At 39.5% G+C, this 17414-nt stretch overlaps 1 protein-coding gene across 3 annotated transcripts in view; it reads left to right on the forward strand.

Annotated features, from left to right (window-relative positions):
- Positions 1-17414, forward strand: part of MGAT4A (alpha-1,3-mannosyl-glycoprotein 4-beta-N-acetylglucosaminyltransferase A) — a 96847-nt gene that overhangs the window by 55635 nt on the left and 23798 nt on the right. For all 3 annotated transcript variants that reach the window (XM_058667541.1, XM_058667542.1, XM_058667540.1), the window contains 3 exons: positions 8032-8078; positions 10157-10270; positions 11954-12029. In XM_058667541.1, coding sequence (XP_058523524.1) covers positions 8032-8078; positions 10157-10270; positions 11954-12029 — 237 coding nt within the window. The remainder of the gene's footprint in view (positions 1-8031; positions 8079-10156; positions 10271-11953; positions 12030-17414) is intronic.

Below are 17414 nucleotides of genomic sequence, written 5' to 3' on the forward strand. Positions count from 1 at the left end.
GTGGAACAGCTGGTAATTTTTGCTGCCAGACCTTCCATTTGCTTCATGATCTCTACTGAAGCGGCCAGTGATTCTGAAAAATTTAGAGACACAGCCACCTGTAAAGTAAGAACTGGAGTGAACTCTCTATTCAGTTCACCCAGGCCATCTTAATAACTACAGTGGGAATAGTTTTGTTACCATTTACCTAGGTAACTTCAAATTAAAAAGTTTTGTACCTTTAGTCTGTTGGCCTCTTCGCTTCTTCTTTTCTGTCACATTTGCAGCTGTAAGATAAATAAGGCAGATGGTCAGTGATGGGTCTGGAGGTGTAACTGAGCTTGGAAAGAAATTTAGCCATAAAGAGATGCACTTGGCACTCAAACAAGACCCCAGCTCCCAAATTATGCTGATTGTTAAGGCATATTTATTTAGCATAGGAGGAAAAAAAGAATCCCAAGCCCACATCCAAGCCAAAGTTTCCTCTTGGCCAAACATTTCTATTTCATCAAACTATTAAAATACAAAGTAGTTAGAGTCCTATGTATATATTACATTTTATGTTTTATATTTATATATACATGTATACAGAGGGATCTGGAACAGTTATATATACTTAAATCTGCAAGGGGATAGGACAAGGTTTCTGTCCTGGGTTTCTTTGCTGTCACAGACTGTGCATGGTGTAAGCAAGGTTGTCTAGTGTGCTTGACAAGTTGTGTTTGGATTTCTGCGGTCAGATGTGCCAAGCAGCCGAGTGCACAGCTGATGGAATCCAGAAGCACTGACAAACTGCCAGACATGGTCACCACGCCCTGAAAGGAGAGGAGACTCTTCTTTCATGAATGTGGCCGCGTTGTTGAGTACTGGCCAGATATTTTGTAGAATGTCGTTGGAAGGATCTAATATTTTCTCACGATGACATTTGTGCTGTACATTTTTGGCAAGAATAACAGGAGTACTTTTGAAAGGATCCCACTGGCTGCTTTCTTAAGGGCAAAAGCAAAGAGAATGCTTAGGAAATTTTTTTTTTTTTGTAATCCAGGTGATATTTGAATTAAGATAATTTTCATAGAGGTGGTTACAGGTAGTGAAAAAATGGACATTTGTATTTTGATTGAGCCATTTGAGAGCCATTGCTGTAGCATCAGCATACTGTCTAGTGGAAGGAAAGGCTGGTGACAGATGCTTTGCAAATGAAGTGGTCTTTTTTCTTTTCTTTTGTCTAACCTTTTAGATTCCTCTATCTTAACTCTTACTGTCTTTCAACAACTTGTGGGTTTCATAAACAAGGCTAATGTTGGTATTTGTGTGTGTCTGTCTGCATCGCATTTAAAGTACAAAGTTCATCACTTGATGGATCTTCTTTTCTGAGTCCTAGACAAACAAAGTTTGTTGCAAACTGCCAGCCCCATTCTGGCACATGCCTATCCTTTTAGGTTTTGATTTGTCCCTTATACAAATTGTCTTCACTGAGTTATCGTTGGTTCCTTATTATGTAGGTGTCATGTTTCCAACCATAATGGAGTTAACAAGGACTGGACTTATCTCCCTGATACAAGCAGCTAAAAAACAGGAGAAAATATACGCATGAGCCACTCTGAAACATTGGATAGCACCTGTACGTGTCATTTCCTGAGAGTAAGGCAGAAATTCAGTGAGCACTGTGGTTGCTCCGGCTTTCTGCTGTCCAGCTCACCTCACAGAAGGGAGAATCTGAAACACAGCATCTGGAAGTTTCAGAGTTAGAGAAGGGATAGTCTTACACACACACACAACTACCTTTGAGGCTTTTGATGCATCAGTCCACACATGCATAAAGGAAACTTCACAGGCTGGTAAAGAAATGAAGAAGCAGTTGCATGCTGAATGATTGCAGTACTCACATAGGAGATTATGATCAGCCACAACAGCAATTCCTTGGTAACCATGATTTTTGTTTTGAAGTCTGTCACTCCTTTTAGATTTTGTATATGCTTAGTGCATTTAGATGTCTGATATTAGGAACAAATATCTTTACAATTCTTATATTCTCTTGACCCCTTTGTCATATAAATGCCATCTTTATCTCTTTTTTGCAATTGAAAAAAATGTATGTATTTGAAAGGCAGCTTTACAACAGAGACTGACAGAGTTCATCTCTCAGCTGGCAGCAATAGTTGGTGCTGGGCCAGGACAAAACAGGGCCTAGGAACTCCATCTGGGTATGCTGTGTGGGTGGCATAGGCCCACAGGTTTGGGCCTTCCTTCACTGCTTTCTGAGACACATTAGAGGGAACTGAATCTGAAGTGGAACAGCCAGGACTGGAACCCTTGCTTGTATGGGACACTGGTGCCCAGGCAGCCCCTTGCCAAGCTGTGGCCCTCCAAGATGATCATAACCACTGTGTCAAATGGTGCCGCCTCTTTTTCTCCTTCTGCAACTCCAGTTTTGCAAAGGTATGGTCTCGTGATCTCCTATGGTTTTCAGATATTTTTTATTTAACAAGCATAAGAACAACAATAACAAAACTATTTGAAAGGCGGGTTTATGAGGAGGAGAGAGAGAGGCTGATTTTCCATGTGCTGATTCACTATCCCTTACATGGCCACAGCAGCTGGGGCTGAACCACACTCAAGCCAGGACCCTGGGACCTCCACTTGGGTCTCACATGTGGGGTCCAGGAGCCCAAACACTTGGGCCATCTTCTCCTGTTTTCCTAGGCCATTAGCAGGGAGCTTAACTGAAGGTGGGGAAACTTACTGTAATTGGCAGCTGTATGCCAGTATTTCAGGCATCAGCTTAACCTACTATGGCACAACATCAGCCCCTCAGTTCTTTTTCCTTTTTGTTTCTCTGACTGGGTAATGTCAAATGCTGTTCATTTATTCATTTTTCTGAGTCTACTCTTCAAGCCTTCTAGTACATTTTTCAGTTCATTCATTTAAAAAAATAATTTTATTACTTTACATGATACAGTGTTGTAGGTGTAGGGATTCCCTGCTTTCTTCCTCACCTTCCCATCCTACCATTCCTCCCATATTATAACAGCGGTGTAGTCCTCCAGCAACAGTTGTAAGTTCAATCTAAATTCCTTAGCATTGCTATTTGGTTCATTTTTATTGTTCCTGTTTGTTCAACTTCTTATATTTTTATCTATTTTCAAGAGTTCATTTAATTTTCTATTTGTATATCCTTGTGGCTCCCTGAGCTACTTTTTTTTTTTATATAAAAAAGTTTTTTCATTTATTAGAAGGTCAGATAATGACAGAGAAAGAGATCCCTTTCGTCTGTTGGTTCATTCCCCAGGTGGCCGCAGTGGCCAGGGCTGAGCCAGTCCAAAGCAAAAGCCAGGTGCTTCAGCCAGGACTCCCACGTGGGGGTAGGGGCCCAAAAACTTGGGCCAGTTCCCCACTTCCTTTTATTTTTCCTAAGCCAGTAGCAGTGAACTGAATTAGAAGTGGAGCAACTGGCACCCACATGGGATGCTGGCATTGCAAGCAGAGCTTTACTCTTTACACCACAGTTGAACTACTTTAAGAGGATTTTTAAATTGTTGGCAGTTGTTACACACAGCTCCATTTCTTTATTCCATTAGTAGAGCTCTGTTAGTTTTCTTTTTTAATTCCCTAATTGTTAGAGATCCTTATGGTTTTGCATTGCTTGTTTCACATTTGAGGAGCCAGCCCCTTCTTGAGGCCTTTGTAAGCATTCTTTGGCAGGGATAGAACTTCGCAATTTAACCTGCAGTTTTGAAAGGGCCAGCTGGTGACGAGCCCTGAGCAGACAGAGCCTGCGATGAGTTCTGTAATTGGCTGTGTGACTACCTTTGTTCAGGTATTGCATAGCGCTACTGGCTGTGCTGTTCGTCAGAACGACTGGCTGGGCACTGGGATGATTTCTGATCAGGCAGGTTGCAAGAGGTATTCACCGGACAGGTGTTTCCACTATTTGGGATCCATAATTGGACAGGGCTGCAAGCTGGGCTCTGAAGTTAGGCTCAGTTGCTGCTTGGCATGGCTAGGAAAAGAGAAGCAGGGTTGAGGTTCACTTCCCTGGCAGGATAGACCCACAGTGTGGGTTTTTCGCTGAGTTACGAAGTTGCTGCTCCTCCTAGACTGGATCAAACAGGTCTGACCCCTTTAATTCTGTAAAATGAGTGAAAGTATCTGTGTGTTTAGGTGAGATTGTTGGAGAGAACTTGAAAGCAAGATTTGGAGAATAGCCCTCTAGAAATTCAAGCTAGGTTGAACTGCCCACTTTTCTGAGGGCAAACAATTCAGCTTCGTGGATGGATTATGCAGACAATAGTTGTCTACGATCAAGGGTCACAGCTGGCCCGAGAACAGAGATGTCACGAAAACCCGCATGTTCATCACTAAGGCCTCTGCCTCTCTTCTTTGTTCGCATTTAGCCCCAGATGGTACATTTGTGCCGCCACTCCCAGTGTTCCTCATGAAGTGACACTGGGCAGGGCTTTCCAGGACACACCTCAATGCCAGTGAACTGCATCTGGTTCTTTTCCCTTGTGTAAATTGGCCTTAGGAACATACTGTGCCTGGCATTGTATCTGCTTGGGATATGGGGAGGAGTGGCAGAGCAGCAATGAGACCATTTTTATTCTGTTGATCTTCAATTTTGTAGACCATTGGTCTTCAAAAGATAAACTGACCTGTGGTGACACTAGTTGAACTTCTTATGGTGGGAAATTTGAGCCCTAGGCATCCGCTTTCTTTCCCTATAGATTTTCTATTAGGGATATAACATAAAAATATAGTCACATAATATGACTTGGTCCTTTGTGACTGATTTAGTGATTTAGTTTCGTTTAGTGTGTTTTTTTGTGTGTTTAAAAGATTTATTTATTTACTGAAAGAAGTTACAGAAAGAGAAACAGATTAAAAAAAAAAAAAAGACCGGTTTTACAACTTCCGGTTCAATGCCCAGATGGCTGCAGGGGCTGTAGTCGAGCCATGCTGGGGCTAGGAGATTCATCCAGGTCTTTTACGTGAATGGCAGGGCCATAAAAACTTAGGCCATCTTCTCCTGCTTTTCCCAGGCCATTAGTAAGAACTGGACCTGAGGTGGTATCCATGGGACCAGCATCCACATGGATGGTGACATTACAGGTGGTGACTTTACTGGCTATGCCACAATGCTGGTGTCTAGTGTGATGTTTTTAAGGTTCATGTTGTAGCACACATCACTAATTTCTCTTGATCTTAAAATAACAGTGTTTCATTTTACTTGACTATGAAGAGCACTTGATTCTCTAGGAAGGGAAAGAACTCTTTCCTCTTTTTGTATTATGTACCTGATTTCCTTCCCACCTGTCCCAAGCACAATGTTCACCTGTCAGTGGAATGTTCATGTCCCAGTTCTGAGTTCACAGATACACGTTCAGAATTCAGGTTATGTTATTACCTTTTGAATAGTCTCCACATGCCTTTTAAAATATCTGTGGAAAAAGTCTACCTCAAATTCTCTGAAAGCAAGCCCCAGGATCGTAGTAACTGCCTCTTTTTTTGCTGGAAGGTCATGTGCTCATAGACCTAGTGTGTTTGACTTTCTCCAGAGGAGTCTGAGATTAGTCCTCACAGGTACTACCTACCAGCAAGGCTTGGTTCTCTTGGATAAAAGCACTATCAATTGCATTGTTTAGTTGAATCTTATTCATAAATGTTACTCAGAGGCAGCAAACGGATTATGTGTGTTGTGCTTGGATCACATTGTTTTGTAAACCTGATTATGTGTTGTTATAACGAACTCATCTGTGATCACAGAACCTTCTTCTGGCTGCCCTGCTTGGATTGTATATTGGGCTTAGGAAGCTGGTCTCATTCATTTTTATTTTCTTGTTTTTTTGGCAGATCATCAGCACATTAAATGCTTATCCAATTGAGTTTTGAGTTATTAAGTACGGTAAAATTTATATGAACTGTAGTAAATTGTATTCACTAAAATTATAGCCTGATGAGTGGATATTTGTTGGTCAGACATGGATGATAATTTGTTAAGAAGAGATCACTAAACAAAGAATGCTTTGATTAATATTCCAGTTAATTTTAACAGTTCTTACGAGCTGAAGTTTATGATTTTTCATTTTAGGATTTATTTATGAAAGAGTGATATAGAGAAAGAGGGAGAAGGAGAGAGAGAAAGAGAGAGAGAGATTGGGGAAAGGCAATTTGAAAGAGATTTTCTATCTTTTGGTTCACTCCTCAAATGGCTGCAGCAGTCAGGTATGTGCCAGGCTGAAGCCAGGAGCCAGGAACTCCATCCTGGTCTCCACAAACATGGCAGAGGCACAAGTACTTGGGCAATCTCCTGCTTTCCCAGGTGCAGTAGCATGAAGCTGGATTGGAAGTAGGACAACAGGACTTGAAATGATGCTCCAACAGGGAGTTGCAAGCTGCTTAAACCTCTGTGTCATGATGCTAATGCTATTGAAGGATAGGGTCTTTGTTCTTTTAGAGATTCATTTATTTATTTGAGTTACAGAGACAGCAGGAGACACACGTGTAACACACACACACACACACACACACACACAGGTTGAGGGAGGGAGAGAGGGAGAAGAGAGAGAGATCAATCTTCCATCTTTTGGTTAACGCTCCAAATGGCTGCAGTGGCCTGGGATTGGCCAGTTCAAAGCCAGGAGCCTCCTCCCAAGCTTGCGTGTGGGTGGAAGAGGCATAAGCACTTGGCCATCTTCTGCTTTTCCTAGGCCATCAGCAGGGAGCTAGATCAAAGATGGAACAGCTGGGACTGGAAGAGTTACCCATAGGGGATACCTATGTTGCAGGTGGTGGCCTTATGTGCTATGCTACAATTCTGACTCCAGGATGTAATCCTATTGCCTAAGTTTTTAAACTCAGCAACGAAAGTTGATATTACTTTAAATAAGCAAATTAACAGTAAAATATCTTTCCAGAAAACCTGTCATGAAGTACCTTTCTAATCATTTGATATTTTTGTAATTTCCAGGAGTAAGTTGTAACTTTGTGTTTGCTTTCCTCAGTATGGTTTTTGCAATCTTTTTTTTTTAAGCATAAACCATGTTTTATGTCTTGTTGTGTTTTAATTGATTAAATATAAGTTGTCACTGTATTTTTAATTAGTAGCAAATGTGATATTTTGACTTGCTCATAATTTAAAAGTATACGGGTCTGATAAACATTTCAAGATGTATTTTTTATTTGAAAGATTGTTACAGAGAGAAGGAGACAAAGAGGGAATGATCTTCCGTCCATTGGCTCACTTCCCAGGTGACCGTAGCTGAGCCTATTCAGAGCCAGGAGCTTTTCTGCAGGTCTTCCACCTGTGTGCAGGGTCCCACGATCTTGAACTATCCTCCACTGTTGTCCCAGGATGTAAACATGGAGCTGGGCAGGAAGTGGAGCAGTCAGAACATGAGCCAACGCGCATATGGGATACCAGTGCTCTGGGACAGAGGATTAGCTTGCTGAGCCATGGCTCTGGCACCCTGATAAACATTTCTAACCTCTTGTTTTGAGTTCTCAGTATGAGTGTATTAATGTGTATTAATTATTACTGCCTAAAGTGTAACAATGGAACCCTTATTACATAATTTTACCAACTTATCTTATAGTCCCTGATTTATCACTTTCTTTCACCTTTTTCATTTTGTTTAATAGAATGGGAAACTGAAGTTCAGAGAAATGCCTTACTTCAAGTTGGATAGTCTAATAGCAGTCACATCTGAATTTAGCCTTTATGAGTCCAAGCAGGAAAACCTTTGTTGATAGTATATATATCAGTGCCACTACTCATTACTACCTAGTTTATTTTAGAGGAAATAGTTACTGTGCTCAGTTATTCCAGAGAATTGCACATAGACAACCGAAATTGTAAAATCTACAGATCTGTATCAGTAAGTATCAGTAAGTACACAATGAATTGTGCAACACAATACAACAATATGGAAATGCAAATCACGTATGCTGTTTGAAAAATTAATGTATATTTTAATCATTGATCTAAGATCAATATTAAAAGTTGAACAAAATTTTAAAAACATGAATTTAGGTACAATGTTTTTTCTTTCCCAGACAGATATTGATTATGTACATGGTGTTATAGCCAAACTGGAGAAAGAGTAAGTTGGTCTTAATTATTGAAATGAAAATATTTTAATTACTGTTATTTTATGGCTTTTTGCTAAAAGCACATGTTCCCTTTGTAGCTCATTGCTCGGAATTTTACTAATTATTAGACCATCCATCATTGGACTTTCACGGAGTTGTAAAGTTGGTGTTTATATCCAACCATCTCATGGGATAATGGTGTATTTCATTATAAAAAAGACTTGAATGTCATTTGTCAGTAAGTTTGTCATTTGTCATTGTCAAATAACAGTACTTAATCTTGAAGCCAATGAAAACAGCATAACACAAGATTACTTAATCTTTGTCCAACCCAATGTATGAAACAAATTTTCTGCTTTGTACTAATTAGGGCTGCCAAGGGATATAGAACTTGTAAGACTGCGTTTAGGGCTATGAGGGGAGCTCTGTTAGGGTAATCAGCTCCTATGATTATGGCAGCTGAGAAGTCCCTGAAGGGTCATCAGCAGTTTGGAGTAGCATGGCTCAGTTAAACACAAAGGGCTTCTCCAGGACAGTCTAGGGTGCAAGTGTGAGGCCAAAGCCTGATTGCCCACTGAGATTCCAGTGGTGTAAATGTGGAAGTCCGAAGGCCAGCCACTGAGGGTTAAGGCCAAAGTCAAGGGTGTCTGGTTCCCACAGTCAGCTTGCATTCTCTGGGCTCTCCAGACCTTCAGGATCCCTGCCCCTTCAGGCTAAGTCCGCCTAGCCCACTCAGACTCTCATGTTAATCTTGTTTGGAAATTCACCCCAGACATACTTCAAATAATGCTTTGCTAGAATCCAAAGTATTTCTCAATCCAGTCAAGTTGCCATTTAAAAAAAATTACCTCAAATTAAAACTGTCTAAATCAGTTCATCTGTTTGGCAAAGATGGAGTACCAGTTCACTATGAGTAAGGCACACAGCAGGTATCAGATGATAAGCTTAGTAAATTTGGCGTGTTATTATCATATAATATTGCCTGGTACTTTTGATAATGATATGAAATTATCATTGATAACTGATTTCTTCATTGAATTCTGTATGTTTTCATCCCTAAGAGCCCTACCTTCTATTTTTAAAAAAAAAGATAAAGGGAACCAAAAATTTGGAAGGCACTGTAGATTTAAAATAATGTAACATTATATTTGGTTATCAAGATGCATAATTGAATATTTTAAAATATGCATAATTTAAGATCCACTTGCTTAAATTTTCTTCAAGTGCTGCATTACTAGGCAAGCTATAGACACACCATTTGGAATAGATTTCTTAAATAAAGGAACAGAGCAGCATTTTATTGGTCTCTCCAATAGATGACATGGAAAGGTCTATGGGACTAACACAATGATTGTCAATTTACTCCTTTCTAAATGCACAGGAAAGTAAGCCCAGAGAAAGAGTGCAGCTAAGCCTTAGAACATTTCTGTAAAGCCATTCGTACATTGTAGAGACTCGTGCAAATGTGAGAGAAATTACATTTGAGTTAATAAAATTCTGAAAACACACACCCACACCCACCCATCCCTTTAGAAAGGGTTTCTCAACCTCAGAACTGTTGCCATTTCGGGCCAGATAATTCTTTGTTGTGGGAGCTATCCTGTGTGTTGTAGGATGTTTAGCAAAGCCCCACTAGGTGTTAAGTGCTGCCCACAGCTGTGATGACAGAAACATCTGGAGAAGGAATCACAAGCTGAGAAACACTGGCTTAGAATGACAGTCTGTTACCCATAAAGGTTACCTGAAAATCAAGGAGCTTTGATTTTAGCATAAATGTACAGTTATGCACACACTCACTGGACTTTATTTTTTGAAAATTCTAATACCTCTTAAGACTGTAATGTCTGCAGTTGGGCTGGGTTTTCTATGCTACAAAAATATTAAGCAAAAACCTTGAGCCATTGGAAAGCTTGCATTTTCTGACAAATAAAACCATAGAAGAACTACTTAATTTAACACCTTGTATCCAAAATATTATATCCCGCTCCAAATGATTGAGGATGTGTTTTCTGTTAAGCAACAGTAAAGTGAGCATTAAGATTAAAAACCAACAGAACTTAAATAACTCAGTTAACCTTTCTCATTACAGATTTTTCAAAGAAATCAGTTCTGGCTTGTTAGAAGTCATATCGCCTCCTGAAAGTTATTATCCTGATTTAACAAATTTAAAGGAGACATTTGGAGACTCTAAAGAGAGAATCAGGTGAGCCAGGTATAGTCCTCCATCCTTGTAAGTGTAAGATCTCATGAATGGAATTCTTATCAAGCTAAAAACATTTTGGTGGAGGAAATGGGGTAGGGGAGTGGGGAGGGAGGGAGCACTCATGTTGTGTAACTGGTTAAGCCACCACCCACAGTGTCAAGTCCTGGCTGCTCCTCTTCAAATCCGGAAGGTGGTGTAAGTGCTTGGGACCCTGAGGGAGCTCCTGCATCCTGGCTTCAGCCTGACCCTCTCCTGACTTATGGTCATTTGGGAAGTGAACCAACAGAATGAATGATCTCTCTAGCTTTCTGTCTCTCTGTGACTGATTCTACCTTTTAAGTAAATAAAATAAATCTTAAAAAAATGTTAGTGTTGAATTTGACAAAATATTCTTCATACACTCAGTTGTCTGAGCTTAATTAAGTTCAGGACAACTTGTGGGAAATATTCTGGAGACGTTTTCTTAAGCATAAGCTTCTGTTTTATTGTGTTTTCCTAAACTGGCTTTGAGGACTGCATCTCTTATTCGGTTTGGTCAGTGTATTTCTGACGGAACCAGGAATTCACTGAAAGGACCTAATGTTACAAATGTCTGCCTAGATGCTCTGTTCTGGATAACAGGGTGGTGTTCTCCAAAAATTAAATTTTGAAGCATCAATTTGATGATATTTGGAAAATAGTGATCTAAAGGATATTTCCCCCCCCCCCCTTTTTTAAAGTGAATATTTATTTGAAAGGCAGAACTACAGAAAGAGACACAGATCTTCCGTCTACAGATTCACTCCCCACAGGGCTGCAAGCTGCGTCCGAAACCAGGAGCTTGGAACTCCTTCTGGTCTCCTGTGTGGGTGGCAGAGGCCCAAGTGCTGGGGGCATCATCGGCTGGATCAGAAATGGAGCATTCTGATATTGATGCTAGTGTCGCAGGTGGTGGCTTAAAGTGCTGTGCCGTAGGGTGGGCCCCTAAAGTTTTATTTTTAACACAGGCCTTCATTACTGCATATTTCAGTGCCTGGAGTACGCTAACGTTTCTCTAGAAAGGAAATACGTGCATAGTGTTTCTCAGACTTAGTTATGGTGTATTCCTTTTTCCTTTGGCCATTTTTAAAAAAGGATGCATTTAAAAGACAAACAGAAAAATGATTGATTGATTTATATTCCATCCCCTGGCTCACTCCCCAAGTGGTTGCAACAGCTGTGCCAGGCCAAAGCCAGGAGATTCCTCTGTGTCTCCCACATGGGTACAGGAGTCCGAGCACTTGAGCCATCCTCCATTGCTTCCCAGGTGCCTTAGCAGGTAGCTATACCACGAGTGGAGTGGCCGGGATCCAAACTACCGCCCAGGTGGGATGCTGGCACTGTACGTAGCAGCGTTTCCACTTTGCCACAACACTGGCCTCTTGAAGGACATTTTTGAGACTTCATATTCTTACATATATTTTAATGAAGTCTTCATTAGAAAAAAGTTGTGTGTTTTTATTCATAATCTCAAATATAAATATATAGAAACTCATATGTATATGCACACATATATAATCATGTATGCAGTCATGTGTATTCTATGTAGACAGTTGATGTTTATACATCTAATTTTATTTCACTTCATTTTAGTCTGTCTTCAACTTTTAAATTGTATAATTTGGTTTCTTTTTCTGATTAATTTTTTTTAAATGTTTGTTTCAGATGGAGAACAAAGCAAAATCTAGATTATTGTTTTCTAATGATGTATGCTCAGGAGAAGGGCATATATTACATTCAGGTAAGTTCCATACTTGTAAGCGCTAGCATTTTCTAAAACAAGCAGTTTTGGAAACAGCAGCTCTCTCGGCTCTGTAAGCTCAGAGTCACATCAGAGGTGACGCCTGAGAAGGGAGGCTCTGAGCTTCTGTTCCTGAGACCAGGCAGACACCATCTGCCTCGAGGGGGTGACATGTACTGATCTCCACCTCTTTTTTTCTCCCCTTCGTCCATCTTCTCTTTCCTAATCCTCTCCACTGTTAAAAAGAACTAAGATTTAATTATTTGACAGTTTTGTGCTCGCTTCGGCAGCACATATACTAATTATTTGACAGTTTTAAAAGAAGGATTTCTCTGTAGTTTGTTCAAGTGGTCTTATGACAAAAATGATTTTTGTAGATCACAATACAATACACTATATTTATGTTGAAGGTAATTAAGTTGACATTTAATTGTGATGCTCTAATTTTAGCAGCATCTCCATGATGCTACTGTATTGAGTAGACTACTTCTATAATAATAAGGTAACAGCCCCTTAATGAATTCTAGGAAGCTCTTCTAAGCTTCATTAAATCCCACAATTCTCTTCATTCTTTATCCAAATAGGATCTTTATCTCTTGTTTAGAAATTAGATACCTTGGAGAAGTATAATACACTAAGTCTGACATTCTAAAAATGTGTTGTATCATTCCCTGGCGGAGATTTTGATGAAGGTGGCAAAAAGGGATGTTGGTGCCTGACTCAGAAAGGAAGTAGTTGGGCAGCTGATGGAGGGACAGGGTGGTTGGGGAGAGAAGGAAGTGATAAGATCTCACATTGAGGAGTTTTGCATGTAAAAACACAAAGTCCTTGATGTGAGTAGTACATTTCCTTGAAATAGCTTAGAAGAAGTCTTATTTTAATTTCAAAATAATAAGCGTTTTACCTTAGCATGTCTCAAGTATTATTGCAGTTGAGCATTGCTGGTTTTGTTCTAGGATCAATTTATAAGTAAATACATTGTAGTTAAGACCTTCATATAGAGAATTTTGAAGTGTAGTTACATTGTTTTAAATTTTATTTTAGGTTTCTCTTCAGGGGAGGAAATAATAGAAACTTGGTTTTTTTTTTTTTGGTTGAGTATAGAAAGAGTAAATATTCAGGAAATGAAGGAAACTTCCCCAAAGCAGGGTCAGTTAATAATCTAACAACAGCCACAGCTGTAGACCTGAATTTGTCCTTTTTGGACAAGCTTATTTTACTCATAATCTCCTCCAAGATTATGCATGTGTAATCTGTGATGAACTTCTTTCTTTTCTAAGGCTAAGGTAATATATATAACTACATATTTTATAACCAACTTATGGATAGATAGATAAATAGATAGAGTATATATTATATACCCAGGCATCTCTTGGGGAACATTTGGGTCACTTGCTGCCTTGTCTATAATGAGTAATGCTTCAGTGAACACGAGTGTGCACATACCTTTTTAGGATCATGCTCTGAATTCTGCATATATACCTTAAAGTAGCGCTGCTGGGTCGTTTGACAGTTTTATTTACATTTTTTTAAAAACCTTCCTTCCTGTTTGCCATAGTGACATTACCATTTTACATTCCTACTAACAGTATACACAGAGGTTCCAATCACTGTGCATCCTTTTAGCACTTGTAGTCCTCTGTTGTTGTTTTTAATAGAGTTGATCCTAATGAATTTCGGATGGTACCTCATTGTGGTTTTCATTTTCATTTGTCTTACGATCAGTGGTCTTGAGCATCATTCCATGTGTTGGTCCTTTGACCATCTTTGGAGAATTGTCTGTTCAAGTCCTTTGCCCGTTTTTCAGCTGGGTTAGTATTGACTTTCATTGCTGTACTATAGTAATTCATTTTGAGGGCTCGATAATAACTCCTTATCAGATGCATGATTTACGAATGTTTTCTCCAGTTCTCCTTTGACAACAGAAGTTTCTCAGTTTGATGTAGTCCTGTTGTCTGTTTCAACATTTTTTTTGCCTATTTCCAAATCCAGAAGTGTTTGTTTTCTTCTATGAGTTTTACAGTTTTAGCTCTATAATTGAGGCTTTAGTCCATTTAGAGTTAATTTTTGAGTATGGCACAAAGCAACGTGGTTCCAGTTTCTTTCTTAGGTGTGTGAGTTATCCAATTTTTCAACACCATTTGCTGAAGAAACTGTTGTTTCCCTACTGTGTAATCTGCTATCCTTGTTGAAGATCATTTGACTACATATACAATAGTTGACTTCTAGTCTCTGTTGATTCAGTTGATTTGTCTGTCTGTATGCCAGTCTAGACTGACTTGGCTACCATTGCTTTCTGGGATATTTTGCCGTCAGGAAGTGTGAGTCCTCCAGTTCTGCTCTTTCTCAAGATTATTTTGATGGGTCTAGCATGTGGCCTAGTGGCTAAAGTCCTCGTCTTAAATGCACCAGGGTCCCATGTGGGCACTGATGCTCATCCTAGCAGCCCTGCTTCCCATTCAGCTCCTGACCTGTGGCCTGGGAAAGCAGTTGAGGATGGCCCAGGGCCTTGGGACCCTGCCATGTGGGAGACCCAGAGGAAGCTCCTGGCTCCTGGCTTTGGATCGGCTCAGGTCCAGCCATTGTAGCCATTTGGGGAGTGAATCATCAGACAGAAGATTTTCATTTCTGTCTCTCCTCCTCTCTGTATATCTGACTTTCCAATAACAATAAATATATCGTTTTTTAAAAAAGATTATTTTGATGATTTTGGGATACTTTAAAATTTCATGTGTATTTTAGGACTAAGATTTTTTTCCTATTTCTATGAAAAATGCCACAGGGAATTTGATAAGGCCAAATCTAATAACTTTGAGTAGTATATACATTTTTTTTTAAATATTAAAAAAAAATTTTTTTTTTTTTTTATTACAAAGTCAGATATACTGAGAGGAGGAGAGACAGAGAGGAAGTGGAGCTGCCGGGATTAGAACCAGCGGCCATATGAGATCAAGGCGAGGACCTTAGCCACTAGGCCACGCCGCCGAGCCCAGTATATATATTTTTAATATTCAGTCTTGTAATTCATATGAGATGTCTTTATTTCTGTATTCCTTCATTTTTTTTTTAGTCATGTAGTTTTTATTGTAATCAGGTCTTTTACCTCCTTAGATTTATTCCTAAGTATTTTATTCTTCTTTAATGCTTAGTTCCCAGTTTTTTTTTTGATGGGGTGGGTTTCATCATTGTTAATGTACAGAGATATGACCAATCTTTATGTGCTGATTTTGTATCCTGAAACCTTGTTGTAATTACTTACTAGTTCTAATAGTTTTTTTTTTTTTTGCTTTTGTATGTATGGAGATCATGCAATCTGTAAACAGTGATCTTATTTATTTCTTTTTAAATTTGATTTCTTCTTTTTCCTTTTTTAAAAAATTTCTTTCTGTAGCTGGGATTTCTTGTACCATATTATGGTTAGAATAGGCGTCCTCATCTTACTCCTGACCTTAGAATAAAGCTCTGATATGAATCACCATATTACCATTTTAGGGTGACATTAACTGTAGGCTTTTTATAAGAAAATAGGACTTTTGTTATTTTGAGGTGATGATTTCCTTGAAATTTGTAGAGTATTTTATGAAAGTATGTTTGATTTTGCTAAACGCTTTTTCTGTATCAGTTGAGATGATCATGTGTTTTCTCAGTTTTGTGAACATGTATTACCATTCATTACTTTTTTAAAATTTAATGGTGCAGTTCCATAGGGTTTGGGATTTTCCTACCTGCTCCCCAAATGCCCACCATTAATTACCTTTTATTTGTTGAAACATCCTTGTATTGCAGGTCTATGTCTTGTTTTATGTGTAATACTTTGAACGTGCTGTTTCCCGCTGTTTGCTGGTGTTTTGCTGAGGATTTTTGTACCATTTTTCATGAGGTTATTGGCCTGCAGTCTTATTTCGTCTTCGTCCGTTTTTGGTTTCAGAGTGATGCTGGCCTAGAGTATGTGCGAAACTTCTTTCCATTGCTTTTCTTGGAGAGAGGTTGAAGAGGATTGGTCTTAATTCTTTCCATGTTTATCAGAATACTCTAGTGAAATGTTCTGGGCCTTTGCTTTCTCTTACTTGATTTTGTTCTCCTATAAGTTCTGCACACAATGTGTTTGCATTTTTTATTTCTTCATGATTCAGTCCTGTCAAGTTATGTGTTCCTAGGAATTCATTTCTTCTAGGGTATTTGGTTGTGATATAATTGTTCTGGATCTCTTCAGTTTTTCTGTTCTGTAGCATTCACTGTAACATTCTAATTACAAATTTGAATTATTTGAGTGATTTTTTTAAATTTAAAGATTTGTTTATTTTTATTGGAAAGACAAATTTACTCCCCAAGTGGCCACAACAGCCGGAGCTGAGCTGATCCAAAGCCAGGAGCCAGGAGCTTCTTCCAGGTCTCCCACGTGGGTGCAGAGTCCCAAGGCTTTGGGCAATCCTCGCCTGCCTTCCCAGGCCACAAGCAGGGAGCTGGATGGGAAGCGGGCCGTGGGGACACAAGCTGGCACCCATATGGGATCCCGGTACGTGCAATGTAAGGACTTTAGCCACTTGCTACTATACTGGGCCCAGCTTGTGTCTTTTTTAAGGTGGTATCCACTCTGGAGTTGTACATACAATCTGGGGATGAGGGTTGCTGGTTTTCTTCAGGAGCTCCTCCAGGTGTGTGCGGGCTTGCTTATACTGAAGTAATATGAAAGTACTGGAGCTCCACCTAGTGTCTATATGTGTTACTGTAGCCTCTGGTGTCGGTGGGTGGCCTTTGTTCTTGGTGAGCGCCCAGGTGTCCTGTTTGTCACTGCTTGGATTTGGACGAGATAGATGGAGTGCATCGTCCAGAGTGGAAGTGTTGGATGTTTGTCTGCTTTATCTGCCCAGGAAGGAGTCATGTGTTTCTTCCTAATCATGCAGCTTTGTGCCTCAGTGAGGGGCTCCGGCTCCTGAATGGTTTTTAATCTGTGTCCCTTGGAGAGGGGGAAAGGAAGTCTGGAGTTTCCTGTTCTTGCATCTTGTTGCCCAATGTATAACTAAAATAAATATTGCACAATGATACATGCTGTCTGATAACCCCTTTTGCCATCAGTAAACATAGGATAGATAGCTTTATTCGCCAGGTAAAGTTGATATGTATTTTAAATTGCTTCTTGAAATGCTACTATTCAGATATTATAACTTTATTGCTGGTCGTTTAGATTGTTCCTAATTTAGCAACTCTCAAAGCCGGGTTCAGTGAATATTATTGAAATTATATTTGTCTAAAAATTATGCCTTGGGAAATATTTACTTTACATTTAAGTCTTCACACATTATCAGATTGTGTGAAGTTCTCTTACTGTGTTTAGTATGAGCTCCAAATCATTGGGGGAGAAATCTATTAGCCTGAAAGTTTCTC

Source organism: Ochotona princeps, chromosome 8 (genome assembly GCF_030435755.1).
Source record: "Ochotona princeps isolate mOchPri1 chromosome 8, mOchPri1.hap1, whole genome shotgun sequence".
Lineage (NCBI taxonomy): Eukaryota > Metazoa > Chordata > Mammalia > Lagomorpha > Ochotonidae > Ochotona > Ochotona princeps.